Source organism: Prunus dulcis, chromosome 7 (assembly GCF_902201215.1).
Source record: "Prunus dulcis chromosome 7, ALMONDv2, whole genome shotgun sequence".
Taxonomy (NCBI): Eukaryota; Viridiplantae; Streptophyta; class Magnoliopsida; order Rosales; family Rosaceae; genus Prunus; species Prunus dulcis.
The window spans coordinates 3,103,923-3,115,767 of record NC_047656.1 but is presented as its reverse complement, the minus strand read 5'-3'; the positions used below and the strand labels follow the sequence as shown (position 1 = coordinate 3,115,767).

Here is an 11,845-nt window from a genome sequence, read left to right as displayed (position 1 = left end):
TACAAAAAAATGAAAAGTTATAACTCAAATTCAATTGTGTTTTTATCCTAACTACATCACTAACTTGAAGAATATTAACCTTTCTCATTTGACAGAAGAAAAAAGAATATTAACCTTTCTCACTAGAACTATGATCCACCAAATAGTTTACATACTTAGATATACAACATGACTTTCATATATAGGAGGAATAACAACATGGCATGAGGGCCATTTTATTGAAAGAAAAAAGAAAATGAAAAAGGGTGTCTAGAGACAGAAACTGGGTACGGTGTAACCATTCGTACATACATTGGGCCGAAAACGCCTACTTAATTCCGCTCGCCCGTTAAGGCTTTCTCCCAACTTTCTCACCTTCTTCATCCCTCAACGCATTATTTTCTGAAGGCGTTCCAAGCGACGTGGTGAAGTTGATTTTCGCGCCTTATGCAAGGGTTTTCCGAGACCGGTTCAGGCAGCTCTGAACCAGAAGACTTGTCTAAAAACTGTGCGTTTCATTCTTCGTTGGCGTTACATTCTCTGTTATATGATCTCCATGTCAAATTCATTAGTTTTGTTGTCAAATATGCATTTTGTTTTTAGATAAGAGAACCAAAGGAAGCAGACGCTATGTTCCTCAGAAGAATTCTGTAGCATTTGCATTGTTGATTACACTTTACAGGTAAACTGGAATATTCTTTAGCTAATATGCAATGCAGTGCACTCTCACACAGCTGTGGTTGAATTTCTATTGTCACATTTTTTGTTTTGTTTTGTGAAATTGGATTTTTCTGATGTTAAGTTATCATCAGGGGAATTGGAAATGGGAATGAATTTATGCGTAAACAGGAGCTTATCGATGCAGCTGAAGCAAGTGGGCTTTCTCGTGTGCCAATTATGTATATTAATTTATGATATTAGTTCTGTAATTATCTTTTATTTTATTTTTGTTTATTTGGGTTTAATTTGAATGCATGTGATGTTTTGAGACTGGGTTTCTCTGCTCTTTTAGGCCAGAGAAGGGAAAGGGAAAAGCTGGACGCTTTGGGAGTTCTGCAAGGGAGTGGTATAGTGGATGGTCCTGCATGAAGACATTGGTAACCAAGGGACTGGTTATCAAATCAAGTTGCCCAGCAAAGTATTTATTTTGTTTATACATTTCTTTCTCTTGTTTTGTTATGCTGTCTAGGAATTTTATATTTATCTTATATCGTTTTTCTGCCTCTGTACCTGTAAATTTGAATGGCAAGAGCTCTTGCCTTATGACCTTCACAAATTTACGCAGAACAAGGAAAAATAAACTACATTGTCTTTATGAAAAATGAATTACTTACAAAATCATTCACAGCCAAAAAGTATATAGTAGGAAAGATCTGCTTCACATGAATGATGATTTACAGATAACTATCATGTGAAATTTATTAGAATCGGTGCAATACTTAATTCTTTTCCATTTAATAGAAGCATGTCTTGTCAGCCGGCAATGGGCTAATATTTTCTTTTTAGGTAATTGACATTTGAGTTGATTACAGGCTTAAGCAAATGATGATGTATTATGGCGATTATAAACGTAGACCTGGAAGTTTTCAAGTTGCGGTTTGATTGCATTTTTGCTATTACCATATGGTAATGTATCTAGAAACTGCAGGTACATGCTTAGTCAAGAAGGTCAGGAAGCTGCACGTGAATGTCTCATGAGGTCTGGTATGGAAAACCCCATTGAAAAAACTGCTAATGCCAAAGTGCTTTCTGTTCTGGATGTGGACAATATTTCACATCAGGGGCTTGCTCATCCTGACTCATCCCCAGAAATGATATTGTTATCCACTAACGTGAGTAGGAAGAAGAAATCATTTGATATTCCACAGCTGTACATTGAGAAGGTATATGTCCAACTAGCTTTTTAATTTTAATTTTATCTTGACTTGTGGACTGGGAATAATATTCAGTTTCAATCTTCATTGATTTATTATAATTGCTGAACACCCTCCTTTCCAAGATTAAACTTTTAATTAAAGCGTTTGGTCTTGGTTGCTCAGTTCAGTTTAGACCTTCCCTCTGATTTGGGCTTTCTTTGTCCATAATATCCTGTCATGTCATGGGATGTGGACCCACTTACTTTCCCCCTATTTCTTCCCATCCTTTGAAGCTCAAAGGGGAGTTGTTAAGTAGATTTATTTGCAAAAATGTCAATAAGAAATGTGTTAAATTTATTTTGAGATGAATGAAGTTAGTTTGGAAATGATTCTGGGAATATTTGAACAGACGAAGTTGCTGTTTATTTATTTATTTTGGCTTTTCTTATGCACAAAAAGTGACTGCTCAGTATTTTAAGTGGAGTAGAATCCAGATGTTGTTTTCCAATTGTAAACCCAGAAAAAAATTTATTTTATTTGACTGCCTACATTTGTTTTTTGTTTTTTGTTTTTTTTGGTGAAATTTCAGTTGAGGCTTCCTCAGCCCTTCTTCCAAAATCTACCTATGGGGCAGAACCATGAATCGTATATGAGGCTTAGATTCTTTGGATCCTTGTTGCTAAGTTTGATGCCTTCTTTTAAATTGTTATCTATCTGAAAATATCATGTCAAATTGAAAGTGTAAAAAATAGTTCCATGCATAATTTTACTAAAAATCGTACTTAGTCACATGCTAATTTTAGTTGTAGATCTGCAACACTGAAGTAGGAACCTCTTAGCACTTCTTTATTAGATTTGAAAGTCACCTTTTCCAGTAGTGTTGAACACAGCTGAGTATACTGTTATATGTTGCTCATTGACTTGTTGATTTTCTTAGAGTCATCATGTGCCAAGGTCTAGATCTGATGGTTTCAAAGCAAGTTCGAATGTCTTTTCCTTGCCGCCTCTAAGCTTTGGGGAGAGATTTGAAGATGCATATGAAGTGATCTTGATTTTGGATGATCGAGAGCAATTTGCCATTCGGGGGTCAGTCACTTATGATTTTTCTTCTGCCATATTTCTTTTCGTGTTGAAGCTAGTGAAATATACTTGGTTTTCTTTCTTGACATCAAAGAGTTCTGTGGTTAAGTGATAATTATTTCAAAATGAAAGACAAAGCAATAATTTATCAAATTAATTTAAAGAATTTACGAATAAAAAGAGAAGAATCAAAGACTGGGAGAAACCTTGGCTGCCTTTGTTCTATGCATTTATACTTCCCTACATAGGCTCTACAGGGAAAACATGAAACATAAAACACAGATGAGGAATAAACCAAAGAACTCGTTTGGGCTTTTTCTGTGGGCATTTTTTGAAAAAAAAAAAAAGAAAAAAAAGAAAAAAAAAAAAAGGTAAGAGAAGATGAAAGTTGAACATAATTAGAACAAAACACTTCCCCAATCATCTCCTCTGATCATCCCCCAGCCCTCTTCCCACCCTCTCCCCTGCGACCTTCCCCAAACCTAGTCCCACCACCTCAATTGCTCGAAGGGAGGGAGATCAGTGAGAGAGAAGAGAGCACCTTTCCCTGTGTCCATTTCCTGAATTTTTTAGATTTGTCATGTCATCATTTCTGTGTCGTGTTGTAACTGGTCTCCCTTGTATGTACTCTTCATGTTGGATACTTGCATTTTTACTATGTTCAATACTAGTGTTTACTCCTATTCTTTGTCCATTGGTTTGCTAGTGTTCATAAAACTGTGATTAATTTTGTATATATTGTGTTTAGATCACGACCTGGGAGAATAATTGAGAATGTTCGTACTCAATTCAAAATCAAAATAGAGGTCAGTTCTCGAAGTCGTTCATGTGCTAGTTCTTCTAATACTTATTTGAACATTAATTAGAATTTGTACCGTCGAGTATCCTTTTTATATGTTTTACTTTGTATTGGTTTCGCAAAACATGACAACTTTTAGTTTTGGTTTTTGTTACTTTTTGTGTGTTTGTATAGCATTGACATATTTTGCTACTTCATGATTGAGTCAGCTGAAACTTTTAAATACAATGAGGAATCTTTTCATGTATCCCTCTTCAGTTATGAGCTAGTTTTTTATGTAATGGCACAGTGAATTCTGTGAAGCTAAGATAATGGCCTTTTTCTGAAAAGTATATACCTGTGGAATTGTCAGTAATATTATTGCAAGTGTGTTATTTTTATGCATTCATCTTTGTTTTTCTTGTTACCTTTTTGGTTTGTTCCCACATCAATGCTGTGTTACATAAAAACGTTACCGTGAATTTAGAGTACGCAGTTTTGAGAACCTAAGACATTGCAACTGGGGCTTATTTTGGCCTTTTCCCTGCCCTCTATAAAGCAAAAAACCTACCATGGGATTTTGGTTTTCCCTGTATGAAGGACTCAACTGAGTTGATCCATTCAAACTTGGATAAGTAGGGCTTCAGCTAGTCAGTTTCACTTTCACCTCACTGGGACATCTTAGTAGTTTAAGAAGGCCGCATGTCTCCTCAGTGGCCCTATTCTTGCCTGGGATTTGCAAAATCTCTCCACTTTCTTTGAGTCTTATAATTAAACTCCACATTTTTTATTGACTTTTAACATTAGTCTCTTGCTACTTATGATGACAAAGTCATACTTCTAATTCATGCTACTTGTTTTTACCTTTTTGTAAATAATTCCATTGCTAAAACCCGAACTCAAATTGGCTAGTTTTCAGTTATAACTTTGAGAACTTGCAAGTATTTGGCTCTGGAACCTTCATTCTTGTTGTTAAAAATATTTTGGTTTGTTTGTGTTCCTCATGTGTGTTTTTTACTTCAAATCTCAAATTGTTGATTGTTAATTCACATGGCATCATAAGATGATTTTTGAGATTTTTGAGAACAGTGAATTTTCCAGTTGTTGTTTCACAATGTAAACCATTGTGGCTTACTAAACTTTCTTGTCTTTGTTCTTGTTACAAATCTTCTTTCCACCTGTTGGAGTTAACAAATTGACTCTTCTACAGGTTAGGAGGTTACCAGTTGGAGATGGAATCTGGATAGCTCGTCATAAACATCTTGAGAGTGAATATGTACTTGATTTTATTGTTGAGAGGAAGAAAGTTGATGATTTACGTTGTTCAATCAGAGACAACCGTTACAGGGATCAGAAACTGAGACTTATGGTACTGGCTCTTAATGAAAAGACTCAAGGTTTTGTCTTTATTTGATGTGTGAAGTTGCTATTATATATTGCATGCATGTTGTTTTACAGATGTTGCAGCATAACCAAGCTGTTTTTTTTACATGCTTAGTACTGCACAACTTGGGTTTCTTGCACTTTACCTTCACCTTTTAATATCTATTTGCATTTACTGCATCTTATTTGGAAAATGTTAAATAACCAACTTTAGTTGGAAAATGAAAAGGAGAGAATATCAAAATAGAAGGCTAAAGCAGAATTTGTTTTTAGAAGAAAGACCGAATACATATTCCTATTGAGGATTTGTAACATTTTTATGTGCTCATGTCAAGGATGACGAACTTGAAAGGCAACAATATATATCCTGTATAGTGTATACATGTACCTAGGCAAATACCTTGGTGCCTGTTTGTTTTTGGCCAGATGCACTTCTGGTATTCTTGATGACCATCTAAGCTCTTATTTTCCCAGTCTATGTGGACTGACTGGTAGGTATTGAAGATAAACATTTGTTTGCTTATTGAAAGTAGATGAATCAAAAGTATGTGTGGAGAAAACATGTATGCATGTTGATGACATCAGATTTTGTCTGCATGTGGACAACAGTACTTGAATGAAGATAGAATAGCATCCTGACTTTATGTTTGGGCAAGGATACTATGATGCACTACATTCAAGTGTTGTGAATGACTATTAGTCATGACTAAAACAATGATTGGTTTGTCTTTGTTTATTATTTATTTTCTTTTGTCTATTTATGTGGGCTTTTTTGGCTACAATACTTACTAGAGAAATTTGTTTACTTCTAGTGTGTGTTTTACATGCATTTGATGGTTTAACTTTCATGGAATGTTGGATTTACTGTGAAATTATATTATTTTTACGCTACTCTGATATGTTTGGTTTTTCAATTGCATATGTTAGAGGTGTGGACTTAAGAAACTGATATATCTTCTGGAAGGCGATCCAAATTGTTCTGAAGCTGCAGAAAGCATTAAAACAGCGTAAGCATTCCTGTAATATTCTTAATTGCTCCATTTCCTCCTGCATGACTACACATATTCATTTAGTGTGAGTCATCATGTTTAAACTAGGAAAGTAAACCTCTGGCTTTCGTTAAAAGGTATCTTGTTATGAAAAACTAAAGATTTATGCAAGATATAATTGTTTTTTGTTTTTCAATCATAAGCTGCACTTAGGATCATACAATAATCCTTCTATAGATGTCCTAATGATTGCAAAAGGTAACTATGAGTATTTCGCTTCAACAGTTATAATTCTCATATTGTGCAGCTGTTTCACAACTGAAATTTTGGAGGGATTTGATGTTCAGAGAACCATTGGTTTGGCTGATACACTGAAGAAGTATGTTTATCTTACTCAAGCAATAACTCAATACTACAAATCAGAGTACTCTGAGGAACAACATAGACATGCCGGGATTTGCCCCTCTTTTGATGAATTTATCAAAAGGTGTGAAGAACTGGATAAAATGACAGTCAGTGATGTATTTGCCATTCAGCTCATGCAGGTATTTACTGTTTCTGACAGAAAGGAATATCATTCCCTCATTTGACAGATGTTGGCTCTGATCCCTTAATATAACAGACTATAGATTCATTCATGTATAAAAACAATGGAAAACATTAAATTCTGCGTTCCTACATTATTTCCTTTTTAGATTTATTGTAGAAAAAATCAAAGTAAGAGATACATTTTTTTCAAGTTATTTAAAACATTCTCCTGTCTTGGATTCTTCTGGATGTGTTCTTGTCCCTGGTGTACTGCACCCTTCTGCTTGTACTTTTTTTAGCATAAAACACTCCATTAAAAATATCGTGTATGCCCTTTGATGAAGAACTGGGTAAATTACTCCATGGCTGTTTGAATCAACATTTATGACATAGTTTGGTTCTCGCTTGGTCTAGAAGTAGAATATTTGTAGTGATGAAGTGGTGAGCAAGACAGCAAGACATACATCTTGAATTTTGAATGCAGGTCCCCCAGGTAACTGAGGAAGTTGCCTTGGCTGTTCTGGATTTGTACCCAACGCTTTTATCTCTTGCCCGTGCCTACTCTCTACTTGTAAGTCCTCACTCCCTTGGAATTTGAAATGCGGTAGTTACCATCTGTTTCACCAAAGTGTGCCACATAGGGTGATCTTATTTGCAATGCTTTTTCAGCGCATCACATCTCCCTACATGAAACATTTCCGAAAGTTTTCCATTTCACCTTCATTAATTTTCAATCTTTTAATATTCGTTTTAAACTTAAAAATAATCAAATTAGCACTGGCAGTGTCATGGCCATAGGGGAAGGAGGGAAAAGGGTGGAAAAGGACAAAATGGGAGTGATGAAATGGGGATGCAAATAGAATTGCATGTTTTTATCGTTCAATCTTGTTGAGTGCCACACAGAGGTTGTGTTGCATATCATTTAATAAAGGAAATCCTTACACTGATGATCCTAAAGAAGATGTTCTCTTGAAAGCGGTTAAAGATAAAATGATTTGTTTGGAGAATTTTGAAATCACATTGAAACCTATACAGTCCATTATGTTTTGTCTAGTGTTTGAAATTATAATTGGTAGACTAGTTTGGTGAAGATCATCCTTAAGCTTTTCTATTGAAGTCATAAATGCCATATGCCATATGACTTCAATAGTGGTTTTTATTCTTCTTCTTTTCTTAAAGAGTTTACCTAATTTCGTTGATCTATTTATTTCATAATTTAATCTTCTTCTATCATTTCCTTTATATTTGTTTAATTCATTTCTGCTGTATGCTGGGTGGTTAAATGAACTGCACCTTTTTTTTCTCCCCTTCGTTGTACTCATTCAAATTTAATAATTTTATTCAAATAGGAGGGTGACGTGGCTGCACAAGAGGAGATGCTTAGAACACAGAGCAACAATGTTGTCAATGCGGGTGCTAGTAAAAATATTTTTCACTTGGTTTGGGGCAATTGATTGTTGCTTATCTCTCTCCCATTGTGAAGTACATTGTTGGATTATTGCTCTTGTAATCTGCAAATCTTGCACTGTAAATAAGATAGCACAGTTATTGTTATGAAAGTAGCTTTCTGATTTGTACAATACTGCTGAATGTCATTTCACCTTTGTCTTTGTCATGAGCTCCTGAATTATTTGTTCATTGAATTAATTCGCCATCCAAAATTACAATCTGGAATGGTAAATACCATTCAGTCCGCCATCCAGGTCTCCACCGATGGCCCTTCACACGGCGCAGAAGATGGTCAAGAATATTCTAGACTCGTCCGCAGACAACCACGATGTGAGGACTGTGACCTTACTGGGTTCTTACATAATGGCGAAAGGAAATTGTGGTTGTCATGGGTTTTTCTGTGAAGGTTTGTATGGCCTTTTAAAGGTTCTTAAAAAAAAAAAGAGGCTAACGTGTTGAACGTAAAATTAATAAACTGGCCCTTGTATGAATGCAAATGATTTCGTGTGAGTCTAGTTAGTTATTCTATTTCTATGATTAATTTTCAAGAGATGTAATTTGTTAAGAATTTATCAAGAATAAAGAACTTTTGTACTAACACATTGTTAAGGCCCAAAAAATCACGAGAAATCCAAAAACATTTAAAGTTCAATATAACATACATGCATTATTATGTTATCAAAGAGAAAGGTTATTTCTTTGATAAAAGACATATTATGTTATCAATGGGTAAGAAAGGTTATTTTATACATTAAATCATATTATATTATCTTTCAATATGTAGAACAACCATAATCCAAGGAATACACAAGTGGATATGAGAGCTATGTAATAAGATTGCAAACATGGAGACTTCTCATCATCCCTAAATCCTGAATATGTTCTTGGTCATAGGAATATTGATTAGGCGTTAATATTCGCCAAAGATAAGTACACACAATATCGTCTCTATATGTAGGGAATGGCAAGGTCTCAAGTCATTAAGTGTGGAGATACATCAATATGTGTGTAGGTGCTTGTAGAAGAACAAGTACACTGAACGCGATCCAACACATGAGTTACAGCATGAAAGTCTTTACTCACATGTCAAGTTGGAACTCATAAATTGGAATGGTGCAAACTAATCCTTAGACCTGAGGCATCATATATGTTTTGTGGCTATGTTGTTAATCTTTTGGGGCGCTATACGTTCATGCTGAATTAGGCATAACTTAAAGGTGCTCATCGGGATTCTCAATAGAGTCATGGAAGCAAATGAATGTACAACAAAGAATCTCTACTCTCAATAAAGGAGAGAGGATACTCCAAGATATGATTGGTCAAATCTCTGCGCAGAGTAGTGGATAAGACTTGAAAGAAGAAGTCTTCAAATCTTACCAGGATAATTATATAAAAGGAATGATTCAGGTTAGGATATTGACAATCGGATTCCATGATCTAATAATGTGAATAAGGAGTATTGACATAAGAGAATGATTCAATTGCGTGGTCATTCCAATTTGAATAGGTTATTTCACAACATCTCATTTAGCTCGGATAACTGTGACTTGCTGCTAGGCGACAACCATGGTTTGTGGATGTTGTAAAAAGTTTCAATTAATCTTTATTAATAATAGGAAGAATTAAATCGTGGAATTTAATTCGTATATCATCTCTGAGGAGTTGAGTCAATCCATTACCTTGCTAAAGGGAACCTATAGATCTACACACCCAAAAGAATGTGATTAGAGGTACAAATGAGGAGAATTGATATGAGGAGACACAAGTCAATGGTTGATAATCAAATGTCAAAGTCAACGGTCAAAAGTCAACATGTTGACCGGAGCAATTGACCAAAGTGAAATAGTTCGATCGGGTCAATTAAGTAAGACTATAATTATAATTTAATAGTTAAATTATAATTAAAAGATTAATTATGGAATTAATATTGACATACTGAAATATTAGATTGAGCTTTTAAATATGATTTAAAAGGAAATGGACAAAATAGCCCAAAAGGCTATTGGGCCCAAGGGATAAGTGGCATAGGATGACATGTCCTATAGACCAAATGAAGCCCCAAACACCCACCCAATTGCCTTTTGTGTTGTCCTATATAAGCTAAGCGTTAGAGAAAACCTAGCTAGGGCTTTTGGTTTCCTACTTTGGTTGATGAGTGATCATCTTTGTATCTCATATTCCATAAACCAAAAATTGGTCCAATCAAGAAGTAGACTAGCATCCATACTTCTTGATTGCCTTCTCTTCATCTCTAGGAGCATTTGGTGTGGTGAGGTAAAGGACTCCAATCTTGGAGCCTTAAGGTGAAAGAGTCAAAATCAGGAGAAATAAAAGGCCTTTCCAACAAAGGTGTTCATTCTTGAGAAATCAAGAAAAGGTCATTAAGGGTAAAGATCTATTCCCTTTTTATTTTTTCTATTTGTGTTCAAAGAGACTATGCTAAGATACTAGGTTTAAAATGAAAGACATTTAGCTCAACTAGTATAAACAAAATGAATCCGCCATTTAGAATGTTTTTGTTGTATAGGTTGCGGCTAAAGTTCATTTCCTAAGCATTAGATGCATGTTTCCTTCATTCCTTCCATCATCCTTTTCTTAAAACTCTTAAGTCACCATAGCCATAGCCACAAACAACAAGTTCTCAACACCCAAACTCAAGCCTATCCACACCATGCCAAGCACATGCATTCTCATTTGCTAAACTTGCTGGTCTTTAGCTCCCATACTCCAAACTCTCATGTCCAGCTCGCATAATCTCAGTTCAACATCATCAAGTCATCTTCAACCATGCAAAATCATGACCCAGCATTTGTCAAGCAGCTGGAAATCTACTCAAGCAGCCCATTATTTATCTCCATCTCTCTCTCTCTCTCTCTCTCTCTCTCAAAAAGTTCCATCTCAAATCTGGAACACCCATCCTCTCAAGTTAAGTTGAAACCGTAGTCATTACCTTTTGGTAAGAAAGCGCAGACATCGCAAGCCCTTCGTCTAGCTGCAGAAAACACCCAAAAAATCTCAAGCCTTAATCCTTTCTTTATGCTCATTTTCTCTTAGCTCCCACGCCACAAGCCTATCATGCCAAGCCTAGTAGTATCTTGATTCACCAAAGAAAACTCTCATGCCAAACCTGTACAACATCAATGCACCATCTCCATCACTTCGTCTGGCTGCTGGAAACATCAACACAAAACACGCAGCCGCTGGAAGAGAAACAAAGTATTCCCCTGGGACTTGCTTCTCTCTCGGGATGCTTTGGGCCTAGTTCTCGCTAACTCAGAAAAAAGGGGCAACGAAGGCTTGATTCACTACTCTATGGCGGTCCAAGAATCAACAAGCTCGGATGAGCCTTCCGACGAAAAAAGACCCCAACACACATAAAACAGAGAGACATAACTCTTGTATCATTAGATAGAAATATTTGACAAAAGAGGATTTGAAAAAATCTTGGTTACATCTAAGCAATCACCTAAAAAAAAATTTATTAAAAAAAAAAACAGTTGAATTATAACTAGAATATTTTTGTCGTGGGACGTCTTTATCAGAATATTTTTGCTTCTCATTTTGAGCAATTACCAATAATTTTGTCATAGGACTAAACATAAATGTATTTCTTTTAATTTGGAACCTGTTATTATTTTGATTCTCATGTTTTCTTTTTGGTTTGCATTTTTCCACAGCTTCACCCATGTTTTGTGGGGAAAAATAGTGACATGGAAGCAACAATTTTTCCTTGAGAATTTTCCTGTTATAGTTTAATAGTTTCCTGAGCAAGTAAGGATGCTAATTTTTTCTTAACACTTGTT

At 35.4% G+C, this 11,845-nt stretch overlaps 1 protein-coding gene across 3 annotated transcripts; it reads left to right on the top strand.

Annotated features, from left to right (window-relative positions):
- Positions 1 to 293: 293 nt before the first annotated feature.
- Positions 294 to 8,173, top strand: LOC117634469 (crossover junction endonuclease MUS81-like). 3 transcript variants are annotated; one of them, XM_034368601.1, is made up of 12 exons: positions 296 to 487; positions 583 to 661; positions 792 to 878; positions 992 to 1,117; positions 1,628 to 1,862; positions 2,773 to 2,921; positions 3,664 to 3,721; positions 4,904 to 5,062; positions 6,004 to 6,083; positions 6,373 to 6,610; positions 7,078 to 7,164; positions 7,943 to 8,173. In XM_034368601.1, the coding sequence occupies exons 1-12, from the start codon at positions 427 to 429 to the stop codon at positions 8,045 to 8,047; spliced, it is 1,464 nt and encodes a 487-aa protein (XP_034224492.1). In that variant the 5' UTR covers positions 296 to 426; the 3' UTR covers positions 8,048 to 8,173. The 3 variants fall into 3 exon arrangements, with proteins under 3 accessions (XP_034224493.1, XP_034224492.1, XP_034224494.1); XM_034368602.1 differs by lacking the exon at positions 7,078 to 7,164 and having other exon boundaries at positions 294 to 487; XM_034368603.1 differs by lacking the exons at positions 2,773 to 2,921; positions 3,664 to 3,721.
- Positions 8,174 to 11,845: the final 3,672 nt, after the last annotated feature.

Excerpts from the sequence above, each read along its gene's own strand:
- LOC117634469 (XM_034368601.1), top strand. The coding sequence starts at position 427 with ATGCAAGGGTTTTCCGAGACCGGTTCAGGCAGCTCTGAACCAGAAGAC. Across the intron at positions 488-582 it reads AGAAGACTTGTCTAAAAACT|ATAAGAGAACCAAAGGAAGC; the intron begins GTGCGTTTCATT and ends TTTTGTTTTTAG. Across the intron at positions 6,084-6,372 it reads GCAGAAAGCATTAAAACAGC|CTGTTTCACAACTGAAATTT; the intron begins GTAAGCATTCCT and ends CATATTGTGCAG.